We start from the raw sequence: 14381 nt of genomic DNA, 5'->3' as shown, positions 1-14381 counted from the left end.
AAAAAGAAAAAAGATGCAAAGATTTTTTTTTACATTATATAAGAATCATGAACAATTTTAAGACTAAAAGAATAGATATAGAAAGGAACTAGTAAAAATATTATGCGTTTCATGACACAAAATTTTTCTTTTAAATACTAGCAGGACTTGACTCAGATCTTCCAGTAATTGAACCCCTTTGGACAAAAAAAGCATTGAAATATCTTTTACTGAGACTGTACAGTATCTCATTCTACAGCTATCTGCTTTGAAGGAAAATATTTTAGTGTAATACACTAAATGACAAGTCTCATTTTGTATTTTTGGTAGAATTTCACTTTATTACTCCTTTCTCTGTGTATCTGTAATTTAATAATAAAATCTTGGCAAAATATCTCACGAATAATTTTATATTTTTAATGTTTCATGCTAGATTAATATTAATATAACAGACAACACCAAACATAAAGTAGCACTTACTACATATTCACTAAGTAAATACTTAAAAAAAATTTTTTAAAGATTTTATTCACTTTTAGATAGAGGGGAAGGGAGAAAGAGAGGGAAAGAAACATCAAAGTATGGTTGCCTCTCATGTGCCCTCTCACTGGGGACCTGGCCTGAAACCCAGGCATGTGCCCTGACTGGGAATTGAACCAGGGACTGTTTGGTTCACAGGCCTGTGCTCAATCCACAGAGCCACACCAGCCAGGGCTCTCTAAATAAATACTTTTAAAGAACATAAATCACTCTTCTGGGCACCTGGAAGACACCAAAATTACAAAAGTGAGGTCCCTGCTTTCAAATGGCAGTTTTTACATAATACAAAAATCCGAAAACCACAAATACAAGAATACATTCATAATGAATAAAGAATGCAAAATGGAAAAAACATATAACAAATAATTGGGGATGATAACAAAACAATACAAAAAAAGACAAAATATAAATTTGAAATGATCTCAACCATTAGCGTAGTGGAACTTTTACATTATTTTTGTTTCCAAATTTCTTTAATCTTTTCAATAAAATAAACCTATTTTTAAAGACCTAGTTGTACAAGACTCTGGCTTCTCTAATCAAAATGTTTAATGTTAACATTAACATTAATTAGTAACCTAACAATGCTATTTAGTTTTACCATAAAGACTCCTGAAATGATTTTTTTTTTTAAATATTTGTAACTGCAGTTTGGAATGGGAAAATGTCCAAAGATTTTGTTAGATTTCAGAGGACTTCAAGAATTTTTAAAAGTTAACATAATTTACAATTTTTATTGTCTGCTTTTACAAGCTACTTTCATGTGGGCATGAAAATACACGTAATATAAAATTTACCATTTTAAACATTTTTAAGTGTACAGTACAGTGGTATTAAGTACATTCACAATGCTGTGCAACCATCACCACCGTCCACCTGTAGAATACTTTCATCTTCTTGAACTAAACTCCTTACTGATGAAACAGTAACTCTCCATTTTCCTCCCCTCCCAACCCCAAAACAGACATTCTACCCTGTTGCGATGACTTGGACTACTACTCTGGGTAACTCATATTAAGCAGCATCATGCAGTATTTGCCCTTTTGTGTCTGGCTTATTTCACTTAGCAGCCCACCCATGTTGTAGCAGATATCAGAATTTCCCTCCGTGTGAAGGCTGAATAACTCCACTGTATGTATGTACCACATATTGATTGTCCATTCATCTGTTAATAGACAGTTTGGCTGTTTCCAAATCTTTTCGCAATCGTGACTAATACTGCTATGAACATTGGTATGTTATGGACTGACCTGTGTCCCCTAAAAATTTATATGTTAAAGTCCCGTCCACAATGTAAGTAAATTTGGAGATAAAGCCTTTAGGGAGGTAATTAAGGTTAGATGAGGTCAAAAGGGAGACAGGCAAATTTAGTTTGCCAGGAAGGTAAAATCTCAAACCTTTCAACAATATTGTGTTATACTTTAGATAATTTATCTCTAATTCCCACAGCAACACTGCAAAGTAGATACACTACTATTCCTATTTTATAAATGAAGATATTAAACTTCCCAAACAGTTAAAGTCACATGAAAAGGAAATGACCAAACTAAGTATGCATGTGTCCAAAGCCCAGAATCTTTCCACCACAGCACAAAGCTTCTAAATAAATTTACCTTAAGTCCTGTATGGTTTCCAAGTTCCGATTTACAATATCAGCTATTTTCCCCATTAACGGACTAAAATATAAATGTTGATCTACTAGGCAAGAGGAAAATTTTGACAGCACCTGAATATCAAACCTATTGAGGAAAGATAAAAAATATTTACTTTCACTTAAAACATAAAAAACAGTTGTAAAATAAAAAGCAATAAAAATACTATTATATTATTACTAATACATTACTACTTTAGAATGAAATTTTCTAAAATGTTGATGATTTGTTATTATAAAGGTAGCCCATGCTAACAGTTAAAAAAATCAGATACTAGTAGAAGATTTTAAAAAGGGAAAAATTATTCAAAATTATTTGAATCATTTACTTATTTTTGAGGAGACAGAACAATTTCAATTGGAGATTGTATATTAACAAACAAAAACAATCACTACTACAACAGTGCTATGAAAAACTTCAGAATTTTTCTATAGGGAAAAATGACCTTATTTCTTCAACAAGTAAATGGCAAGGTGAAAGTGAGAAAACGAGAATTGTTATGATGTTAAAAGACTTCAAATTCACTGAAGGATAAACATATAGAGTTCACAGCAGCCCAACACATAATAGCAAAAACCTGCAAATAATCTAAATGTCCATTAACGGCACAATGGATAAGTTGCACATATTTATAGAATACCACACCACAATAAGAACAAACTACTGAACCATACAACATCATGGATAACTCTTTAAAATATACTGAGCGAACTAAACTAGGTATGAGTACATACTATAGGATTCCATTTCCATTTTAGAAAAACTAATACTTGAGAAATCAAGAGAGTGGTTAGTTACCACTAACTAACTTATCACTTATCACCCTAGTTATCACTAGGGGGAAGGGATATGACTGGAAGAGTGCATAAAAGGAAGTTTTGGTGTTCACTAATCTTGTGCTATTGCCCTGAAGTGATCAGTATGTGAAAATTCATCAAGCTGTACATTTATGATTGGTGAAATTTTATATGATATTCTTCAATCAAATGTTTAATTACAAAAAGAGAAAACCTTGAGACAAAGCAACCAAATGTAATGTGTGGACTTTCTTTGGATACTAATTTAAATAAATCACCTATAAAGACCTTTACAGAACAATGAAAGAGATTTGAACACAAAACAGGTATTAGGTGATATTAAGTTATTATTATTAACACTCTTAGTATTATAATGGCATTGGGATAATATATATATTTAAAAGAGTACTTATCTCTTAAAATTACATACTAAGGTATTTACAAATTAAATAACAATTTAAAATACTATTGGCTTCCAGTCAAAATGGTGACACAGGCAGACATGGTTTGCCTCTTCGCACCACACCAATTACAACTAAAATACAGAACAACCATTACTCAGGAATGTCTGAAATAGAGTTAAATGGAAGTCTGACAATTACAGAATTGAAGAAACCACATCCATCAAGACTGGTAGGAGGGGCTCAGAGGCAGAACGGGATGGCCCCACACCCACATGGATAAAAATTCAGGAGATATATCTGAGCGAGGAGTCCCAGAACAACACCAGACCCCCCAGCCCAGGGTTCCAGTGCCAGGAAGATAAGTCCTCACAACTTCCGGCTATGAAAACCAGTAGGGATTGAATCAGTGGAGGAGGCTACTACAGCCCTACGCAGTTCCTCTTGGGGAACCCACACACAGACTCACCTACTCAGACTCACTCCCTCTGAGCTCCAGCACCAGGGTGGCAGCTTGAAAGGCACCAGTGGCCAGTGGTATACAGGGAGAGGCTTAAGTGTATGGCATGAAGGCGAGCAGAGGACATGGTCCCATTGCTGAGCCCTCCACTCACAGAGCCCATAGACTGGTGCCATACCTGAGAATCCATCAACCTGACTAACACTATGTGACCCACCTCACCTTGGAGGTCCACAGAGACACCACCTCACCCAACTTACAGGACCACCCATGCTGCTTTTCCATATCAATGGCTGGTCTTAGCTCCTAAATCCTATAAAACAAGAAATAGCTGGCTTCAGTGAGCCCAGACTAGAGTCACAGCTTGGCTTCACCTGGGAATCTCCAAGCCCAGCAGCCATCTCAGATTAATTTATGGCTCGGGCAGGGTGCCCCAGGTAAAACACAGGTAGGGGCTCCCCTTGGCCTGCACTACCTGGGAAACCCCAGGGCCAATGCACCTAGGGGACAGCTACAGACCACATCGGAGCACCACCACCCTGCCCATGCACAGCTGATCCTCCACAGAGGGTGGAGGTTAGTGGACAGTGGTCACAGCCAATCCTTGTGGCTAACTGGCCTGGGTAAGTCCCTCCCATTGATCTGCCAACATCAACCAAGGCTCAACTATAAGAGGAGGATGTACTCAGTCCATACAAAGGGTGCACCTCAAGTACCAAGCTTGAGTGATGAGGAGGCTATGCCACTGGACCCTAGAGGATACCTACTACATTAGGCCACACAACCAAGACATGGAGTCAAAGCAGCTCTACCTAATATATACAAACAAACACAGAGAGACTGCCAAAAGAAATACAGCCCAAATGGAGAACAGATTAAAACTCCAGAAAAAGAGCTAAACAAAATGGAGATAGGCAGTTTATCAGATGCAGAGTTCAAAACACTGGTTATAAGGATGCTCAAGGAACTTAGTGAGGACCTCAAGCAGCATAAAAAATATCCAGTCAGAAATAAAGGATACACTAACTGAAATGAAGAACAATTTACTGGGAAACAACAGTAGAATAAATGAAGCCAAGAATCAAATCAATGATATGATTTGATGAAATGAAATCAAATCAAAATAAGGAAGCAAAAAACAACCACACAGAAAGGAAGAAAAAAGAATCCAAAAAAATGAGAATAGTATAAACAGCCTCTGGGACAACTTAAAGATGTCCAACATTTGTCTCACAGGGGTGCCATAAGGAGAAGAGAAAGAGAAAGAAATTGGAAGTCTGTCTGAAAAAATAGTGAAAGAAAACTTCCCTAATTTGGTGAAGGAAATATACATGCAAGGCCAGGAAGCACAGAGTCTCCCAACTATGATGGACACAAAGAGACCCACTCCAAGACACATCATTCTTAAACGGGCAAAGATTAAAGATAAAGAGAGACTCTTAAAAGCAAGAAAAAAGAAGTTACCAGAAGGTTGCCAGTTGGGAGGGGAGAATGGGTGAAGAGGTGAAAAGATTTAGAAGTACAAATAGGTAGTTACAGAATAGCCATGGAAATGTAAAGTACAGTATAGGAAAGAGGGTAGCCAAAACACTTATACTCATGGCCCATGGACATTAACAATGATGGGGGGATTGCCTGAAGGGGTAAGGAATGCTGGGGGGTCAAAGGGGAAAAAATCAGGAAAACTGTAACAGTATAATCAATAAAATATAATTTTAAAATATATATATACTGAAGGGAAATAGGGAATGGGAAGTGATATAGATAAAGCAAGACTGCTATACATTGGTAATTGGATAAGCTGAATGATGGGTACATGGGAGTTCATTAAACTAATCTCTTTATTTTTATAAATATTTAAAATCTTCCATTTTGCCCTGGCTGGCGTAACTCAGTGGATTGAGCGCGGGCTGCGAACCAAAGTGTAGCAGGTTCGATTCCCAGTCAGGGCACATGCCTGGGTTGCAGGCCACGGCCCCCAGCAACTGCACATTAATGTTTCTCTCTCTTTCTTTCTCCCTCCCTTCCCTCTCTAAAAATAAATAAATAAATAAAATCTTAAAAAAAATCTTCCATTTGAATTTCAAATATATGTTATTATCCTTGTTGAGATCCATCACATGCAATCATAATAATCTATCCTATTTGAATCATTACAAATTATATTTATGTAACACAAATTCATAAATTTAACAAAATCATTGACTAATAGATATTGTAGTGAAGAAATATCACAGCGCACAGAGACTATTAAAAAATCATAAATTAATGTTTATTCTTTGACTCTTAGAAATTCTATATATGAAATACAAATTAGAGTTTGTATAATTTTGTATTATAAAAAAATAAGCCCTGGCTGGTGTGGCTCAGTGGATTTGAGTGTCAGTCTGCAAACCAAAGGGTTGCCGTTTCAATTCCCTTCAGGGCACATGCCTGGGTTGTGGACCAGATTCCCAGTGTGGGGGCACATTAGAGGCAACCACAGATTAATGGTTCTCTCCCTCTCTTTCTCCCTTCCATCCCCCTCTCTAAAAATAAATAAATAAATAAATAAATAAATAAATAAATAAATAAATAAACTTTTAAAAAAAATCTTAAAAAAAAAAATACTCTGAACAGCCGTGTCCAGTGTGGCTCAGCTGGCTGGATGTCCTCCAGCAGAGTAAGGGTTCCATTCCCAGTTGGGGCACATGCTTGGGTTGAGGGTTCAGCCCCCAGTCAGGGTGCAAGCAAGATGCAACTGATTGATGTTTCTATTTCTCCTTCCCTTCTCCTCTCTAAAAATAAATAAATAAAATATTTTTAAAAATAGCCTGAACAAATTTCACATTATTTCGACGATTATTGATTATAACTCACTGGAAAGAGCTGTGTTTGTAAATTAGGAAATAAATCTGAATTGATACTATTCACAGCAATGGACCTGAAAGCTCCTAAGTCATCTATGAGCTCTGTTCTTTGCCTTTCCATAAAGAAAGAAGGATAGACTATTAAAGTGTTTCCTTTCTAGTAAACTGCTATCTTCTTTTTTCTCTTTTTATGGCTCATGAATTTCTAGGTTTCAACTAACTGCCTATCACTCAGAGAATCTTTTCTTTCTGAAGCAGAACTCTTATAAAAAGAAGATAAAAAAATGCAAGTCATGGCCCTGGCCAGGTGGCTCAGTGGTTGGAGTGTCATCTAGTACACCAAAAGGTTGCAGGTCTGATCCCTGGTCAGAGCACATACATAGGTTGCAGGTACATGCTGGGAGGGGGAACAATTGGTTGGGAGGCAACCAGTTGATGTTTCACTCCCTCTCTCTGTCTCTCTCTCCCCACCTCTCTCCCTGCCCCTTCCTCTCTCTCTAAAATCAATAAACAGCCCTGACTGGCATAGCTCAGTGGATTGAGCACGGGCTGCGAACCAAAGCATCGCAGGTTCAATTCCCAGTCAGGACACATGCCTGGGTTGCAGGCCACAGCCCCCAGCAACTGCACATTGATGTTTCTCTCTCTCTTTCTCCCTTCCTTTCCTCTCTAAAAATAAATAAATAAGATCTTTTTAAAAACTTTAAAAAAATAAATAAAATCAATAAACAAAACCTAGGATAAAAAAAAATTAGATTCCAGCCAAGATGGAGAATAGGTAGAAACACTTTGCCTCCTCACACAACCAAAAGAAGGATAACAACCAATTTAAAAACAAAACAAAACAAAAAAACAGAACTGCCAGAAAATCAAACTGCAAAGAAGTCCAACAACCAAGGATTTAAAGATGAAACATTCATCCAGACTGGTAGAAGGGTCAGAGATGGGGAGCTGGACAGAGAGGACACACAGCGAAACAGTGGACAAGGTGGGCCAGGCAGCAGCTGACAGGCAGAACTTCCCACATTCACGTGCCAATAACCAGGAGGAACAACTGGGGAGCAAAAAAAACTGTGCAATCCAGTGTTCTGGCTCTGGAATATAAAGCCTCAAAAACTCTGGCTGTAAAATTTTGTGGGTATTGCAGCAGTGGGAGAAACTCCCAGACTTACAGGAGAGTTCACTGGACAGATCCACAAGGTCCTAGAATGTACATAAACACACCCACCCATGAATCATTACCAAAAGGGCCCAATTTGCTTGTGGGAAGCAAGGGAAGTGACAGAAAGTGAGGCAAGAGCCCAGCAAGCAGGATTGTTCCCTCTAATCCCTCCCCCATATACAGTGCCACAACACAGCATGGTTGCCCCGCCCTGGTTGCCCCACCCTGGTCTCTACCTAAGGCTCTGCCCCTTAGAATATAACAGGTACACTGAGACAAAGAAATATGGCCCAAATGAAAGAACAGATCAAAACTCCAGAAAAAGAACTAAGCAAAGAGGAGATAGATAACCTATCAGATGCAGAGTTCAAAACACTGGTAATCAGGATACTCACAAAAATGATTGAGTTGGGTCACAAAATGAAGGATATATAAAGTGAAATAAAGCAAAATAAACAAGGAAACAACCGTGAAGGGAGGGAAACTGGGACTCAAATCAACAATTTGGAACAAAAAGAAGAAATAAACATCCAACTGGAACAGAATGAAGAAACAAGAATTCAAAAAAATGAGGAGAGGCTGAGGAACCTCTGGGACAACTTCAAACATTCGAACATCTGAATCATAGGGGTGCCAGAGGGAGAAAATGAAGAGCAAGAAATGCAAAACTTATTTGAACAAATAATGATGGAGAACTTCCCCAATCTGACGAAGAAAATACACTTCCAGGAAGTCCAGGAACCCCAGAGAGTCCGAAAGAAATTGGACCCAACGAGGAACACACCACAGCACATCATCATCAAGTCACCCAAGATTAAAGATAAAGAGAAAATCTTAGAAGGAGAGAAGGAAAAGCAAGAGGAAAGGAGACAGTTGCCTACAAAGTAGTTCCCATAAGGCTATCAGCTGATTTCTCAAAGGAAACCTTGCAGGCAAAAAGGGGCTGGAAAGAAGTATTCCAAGTAGTCAAAGGCAAGGACCTACACCCAAGATTACTCTATCCAGCAAAGCTATCACTTAGAATGGAAGGGCAGATAAAGTGCTTCCCAGATAAGGACAAATTAAAGGAGTTTATCATCACCAAGCCCTTATTATATGAAATGTTAAAGGCACTTATCTAAGAAAAGGAGAAGATCAAAAATAGGAACAGTAAAATGACAACAAATTCACAAGTATCAACAGCTGAATCTAAAAAACAAAAACAAAAACTAAGCAAACAACTAGAACAGGAACAGAATCACAGAAATGGAGATCACATGGAGGGTTATCAGTAGGGAGGGGGAGGGAATGGGGGGGAAAAAGGGTTCAGGGAATGAGAAGCATAAATGGTAGGCACAACATAGACAGGGGGAGGTTAAGAATACTATAGGAAATGGAGAAGCCCAAAAACTTACATGTACAACCCATGGACATGAGCTAAGGTGGGGGGAATGCTGGAGGATGGGGGGGGTGCTGGGCAGAGGGGGGATAAAGGGGAGAAAAAAACTGGATAATTGTAATAACACAATCAACAAAATATCTTTAAAAAATAAAAATAAATGTTTTTTAAAAAGCCAGTCATGAATAGCTGACTCTACCTCATTTATATTTTGATTATAAATGTGAAAAAGCACATTATGTTCCCTACTCTTAATTTAAAGTGGAAACATTTGAAATACTGTTTTCTCTCTCTTAAGGAAAAACACAGTCCCCATTCTTTTCCTACAAAATTTCATTATGCTAACCCTGAAAAAGATAGCCCTGCTCTTAGAGGAAGAACCCAGGGTACTTGCCTTTCCAGTCTTCTCCAAGCCTCAGTCACTAGTGCTTCAACTAGTGGGTCATGGGCCTCAACAGCAAACCTCAATAAAAACACGAGAAAATAATTTTCCATACATATGCATTTTTAAATGATTAAAAATACACGTAGTAAGAATTATAACATAAAAGTGAACCCTACATTATTATACTCTTACACAGTCAGTCCTTATTTCTGGTCTGCTCCAACTTCAGCATTCTGATTTCCTGGTATAATCTAATAAACATCTATACTTTATCTCATGTCCCTCTTACCCTTTTATCTACTCACTTCAATGTTCTCCAATGAACAATGAATGCTCGAAGATGCATTTCATGTTAAAAGTACATGACATTACTTTGCTCTCATTATAAAAATATTTCTACAGGATAATGTTTGTAAAATAAAGAAAAATTTTAATAGGGTAATAAAAATCAGTTATAACTGCTACTCATAAATAGCTACCATCATTACTTTGGAATATTTCTCTCCAATTATTTTTTCCTACACTCATATAAAATACCCATATTTGGCCCTGGCTGGTGTGGCTCAGTGGATTAAATGCAGGCCTGCAAACCAAAGGGCCACTGGTTCGAATCCCAGTCAGGGCACATGCCTCGGTTACAGGCCAGGTCCCCAGTAGGAGGCACGCAGGAGGCAACCACACATTGCTGTTTCTCTCCCTCTCTTTCTCCTTCCTTTCCCTTCCCCTTTCTGTAAAAATAAAGAAATAAAATCTTTAAAAAAACTCATATTTCTTTTATATTTCCAGTAAATTAACATTGTATTATGGGCATTTGTACAAGTCATTATATATTCTTCAAAACATGGTTTTGACTATACAATCCTATTAAGTGAATATAGTATCATTTGGTTAAACATTCATCTACTATTTGGATTTTAGTTTTTCAATATTATAAATAATGCTGAGATGAATATCCATGTACAAGAATCTTCATATATATCTTAGATTACTCTCTTAGGATAAATCTTATAAGCAAAATTATTAGGTCCAGGGGTAGTTTAAAGTTCATGCTACACAGCATGGATGGACCTAGAAGGTCCATCCTTCTAGGAAGGTGAAAGAAGTCAGTCAGAGGAAGACAAATACCATATGATTTATCTTATATGTGGAATCTAAAGAACTAAACAAATAAACAACCAACACAGAAACACTCCTAGATACAGAAAACAGGGTCGTGGTTACCAGAGGGGAAGGGGCCTGGGGGACTGAGTGAGAAAGGCAAAGGGATTCAGAAGCACAAGTTTGTAGTTCTGAACAGTCACAAGAATGTAGACTATAGCATAATGACTGTAGTCAATAATATTGTAATGACTGTGTATGATGCCAGGTGGGTACTGGAAATACCAGGGAAAACACTTTGAAAAGTATATGAATCTGAAACTGAAACAAAATAATACTGAATGTAAACTGTAACTGAAAAGTAAAATTTAAATTAAAAAATAACAAAGTTCATGATATATTATTATATTATACAACCAGCAGCATATAAGAGTTGCTGTTCCAGTATACTTTCAGTAATAAGGGATATTTTACATATATAATTAAACCACATGGACTATATATTGTATGTATAAAAGTTTCTCTTTTTAACCAATTTCAATATCTTTATAATGTTAAGGCTGTATTATTTTGTCTCCTAGAAGTCAAAGAATTTCAGGTTGAGTCATAAAGCAAAATCAAACTACATCTTGTTTTAAAAACTTGGAAGCACAGTTATATTCTATCTCTTCTTTCTCCTTAAGATTTTATTTATTTTTAGAGGGGACGGGAGGCAGAGAGAGAGGGAGAGAAACATCGATCAGTTGCCTCCTGTACTCGCCCTGACTGAGAACCAAACCCAAAACCCAGGCATGTGCCCTGACCAAGAATCAAACCACTGACCTTTTGCTTTGTGGGACAACACCCAATCAACTGAGCCACAATGGTCAGGACCCACAAGTATATTCTACTCTTGAAATCCTTTCCTTATTAAAATATGATTTGAGGGAAACACAGAAATGCAGTTTTTAGGTAAATTATTACCAAGCATTTCCCCATCTATGCCTAACACACATCATTCAGTCCTATGAGGTGTTCAACCAATGCTTTGTGATTAAATAAGTTTGGAAAATGCCCCAACTTAGAGATTCGTAATACACACTGGCATATTAATGGCTCTGAAGAGCCCTGCAATAAAGATTGTTAAATTTTGCCTGGTTCAGCATTTTCCAAACTAACATGCCCACTGAGAAAACAAGCCAGGTATTTTGCCTGTTGTCATCACACACTTCTTTTCATATACCTGAGAAAAAAATACTGCAATCTGAGAAAGACCACCAAAAAAAAGGGAAAGCCATTTTTTTAGTCTAACATCAATCCCCAAAATAAGTAAAGCCTCACGTCCCTTTAATGTATGCTGACTCCCTAATAACTGTATCTCTAACTGTACAATTTTAACATCTGTAGCTACTTAAACAGCCCTTGAAAGTTGGGTGTAAGAAAACTGCTATTTTTCCACAATGAAACTAATAAAAAGACTAACTTTTGTGTGCTTTTCCCCCCATTATATGACTACTGAATCCTCTATTTAGGGAATTAATTTCTTCTGAAGGCTGGATTCCCTTTGCAAACAATGTTCTTTTTTAAACTTTCTCCTAGCTTTATGACTATCAAATAAAAACTATATATTTAGTCCTGGCTGGTGTGACTCAGTGGATTGAGTGCTGGCCTGAGAACCAAGGGGTTGCTAGTTCAATTCCCCATCAGAGCAAGTGCCTGGGTTGCAGGTGAGGTCCCTAGTGGGAGACACTTAAGAGGCAATCACACACACTGATGTTTCTCTCCCTCTCTTTCCCCCTCCCTTCCCCCATAGCTAAAAATAAATAAATAAAATCTTTTTAAAAAACTGTACCTATTTAGGTTGCACATGTTTTCATACACAAATATTGTAAAATGATTACCAAAACCAAAGAATATCTTCTAAGCATCTTAAAAATATTAGATAATTAGGAAAACTATTTGTAAGGAAAAAACTATTTGTTTTCCATTTTAAAAAGATGTTTAATTTTTTAATTGATTTGAAAGAGAGGAAGGGAGAAACACTGATTTGTTGTTCCACTTATTTATGCATTCATTGGTTGATTCTCCTATGTGCCCTGACCAGGGATCAAACCCACAGCTTTGGCGTATCAGGACAACACTCTAACCAACTGAGCTACCTAGCCAGGGCTTAAAGAGATATTTAGCAATTAAAATATACACTATAATCATTTCTATAAAATCTAAAAATATATTACTTACTGCCTATTACTTACTGTCTTGTGATGTACAACACATTCACCAGATTATCATCATTCATAAATTCCATTTTATTTACAGTTAAATTGTAAAGAGTAAGAAATTGGGGATGGTCTCTGATACATTCAATATTTTTTAACAAGCTGGTCTTCTGCTTTTGAAACTGCCAAAGTGTATTAAATGCACATCCCACTTGCTCTTCTGAAAGTACGGCTTTGTTTTTTTCAATAAGATCAAAAACTTGCTCTTCATCTTTACATTTCTCCATCTGGCTAATTAATGGTTCACAACTGAAGGGTCGAAAATGAAACACTCTCCAGGAGAATGGACAAATAGCTTTTAGACGAAGCATATTTATAAACACCGAGTCTAGGAACAAGGTATCTTCATTTATATCACAAATTTTCTTGGGTAAATAAAGCCATTTGCAACTAGTAGCAAGGTACAATATGCCGATATAAAAATAACTGTTTTTCCTTCATATTTTTTGCTTCCATTATGATGGCTCCAAATTCCATTCCAATATACAATTTCTGTAAAAGAATTGGTTTAAGATGGTTACACTTATATTATTAATAACAAATTAATTCTAACATTCAAATGAAAGTAACAAGTTTTTCTTTGGTATTTTTGTTTTTGTTTGGTTTGGGGGTTTTTTTTGCTGTTTTTGTTTTTTTGCACTAACTAGAGGCATTGTTCTTAGTCTGAATTAGATAATAGGGCTTGATCCAAAACTAAATGTCCAAGAAATGATGCTTCTTGCTGCATTACATTTAAAAAATATCTATCAGGAAATATAGTCAATAATACCATAAGAATATTGTACAGTGACAAATAGGTACTAAAGTTATTGCAGTGATCACTTCATAAGGTACATAAATGTCAAAACACTGTTGTACACTACACTTGAAATATTGCATGTCAACTATAATTTAAAATAATTTACATACAGTTTTCAAATTGGACCATTATAGCAAAAGGAAGAAAAACCCCAAATTCAGAACTTTTCCTTTTTTTAAGAGAGAGAAAGGGGTGTGTGGAGGGGGTTGGAGAGAGACAGACAGACAGAGACAAAGCAAACCCCGGTGAAACACCATCGATGTGAGAGAGAAACATAGAGTAGTAGCCTTCCCTCCTGCATGCCCCCACTGGAATGCAACGTAGGTATGTACCGTATGTGTCCTAACCTGAGATCAAAGAAATCAAACCCTCAACCTTTTCTTGTGCATGTAGGACAACACTCCAACCAAGTGACCCACCTGGCCACAGCAGAGCTGTCTTTTTAAATAAAAGAGTAAAAGTGTTTGCAATAAATAAATAAATGAATAAACAAACAAACAAACAAATCACCTTTGAAGTTCCTACAAAGAACAGCCATTAATTCAGGACCACAATAAAAAATTTTTTTCAGAAGGGTAAGTATAAATGTTTTCAGGATTTCTTTTTTCTTTTTCCTTTCTCCT

At 36.8% G+C, this 14381-nt stretch overlaps 1 protein-coding gene across 5 annotated transcripts in view; it reads right to left on the bottom strand.

Annotated features, from left to right (window-relative positions):
- The window catches only part of FASTKD1 (FAST kinase domains 1), a 53494-nt gene that overhangs the window by 21203 nt on the left and 17910 nt on the right, over window positions 1–14381 (bottom strand). For 4 of the 5 annotated variants that reach the window (XM_045831400.1, XM_045831393.1, XM_045831386.1 and 1 more), the window contains exons 2-4: window positions 12936–13451; window positions 9613–9681; window positions 2133–2258 (exon numbers count right to left, since the gene is read on the bottom strand). In XM_045831400.1, coding sequence (XP_045687356.1) covers window positions 2133–2258; window positions 9613–9681; window positions 12936–13270 — 530 coding nt within the window. In that variant the 5' untranslated portion in view covers window positions 13271–13451. The remainder of the gene's footprint in view (window positions 1–2132; window positions 2259–9612; window positions 9682–12935; window positions 13452–14381) is intronic. The other variant, XM_045831405.1, reaches the window with a different exon arrangement.

Source organism: Phyllostomus hastatus, unplaced genomic scaffold (genome assembly GCF_019186645.2).
Source record: "Phyllostomus hastatus isolate PE091 unplaced genomic scaffold, TTU_PhHast_1.1 phas_contig_1, whole genome shotgun sequence".
Classification (NCBI taxonomy): Eukaryota; Metazoa; Chordata; class Mammalia; order Chiroptera; family Phyllostomidae; genus Phyllostomus; species Phyllostomus hastatus.
This window is presented reverse-complemented; position numbering and strand designations above follow the sequence as displayed.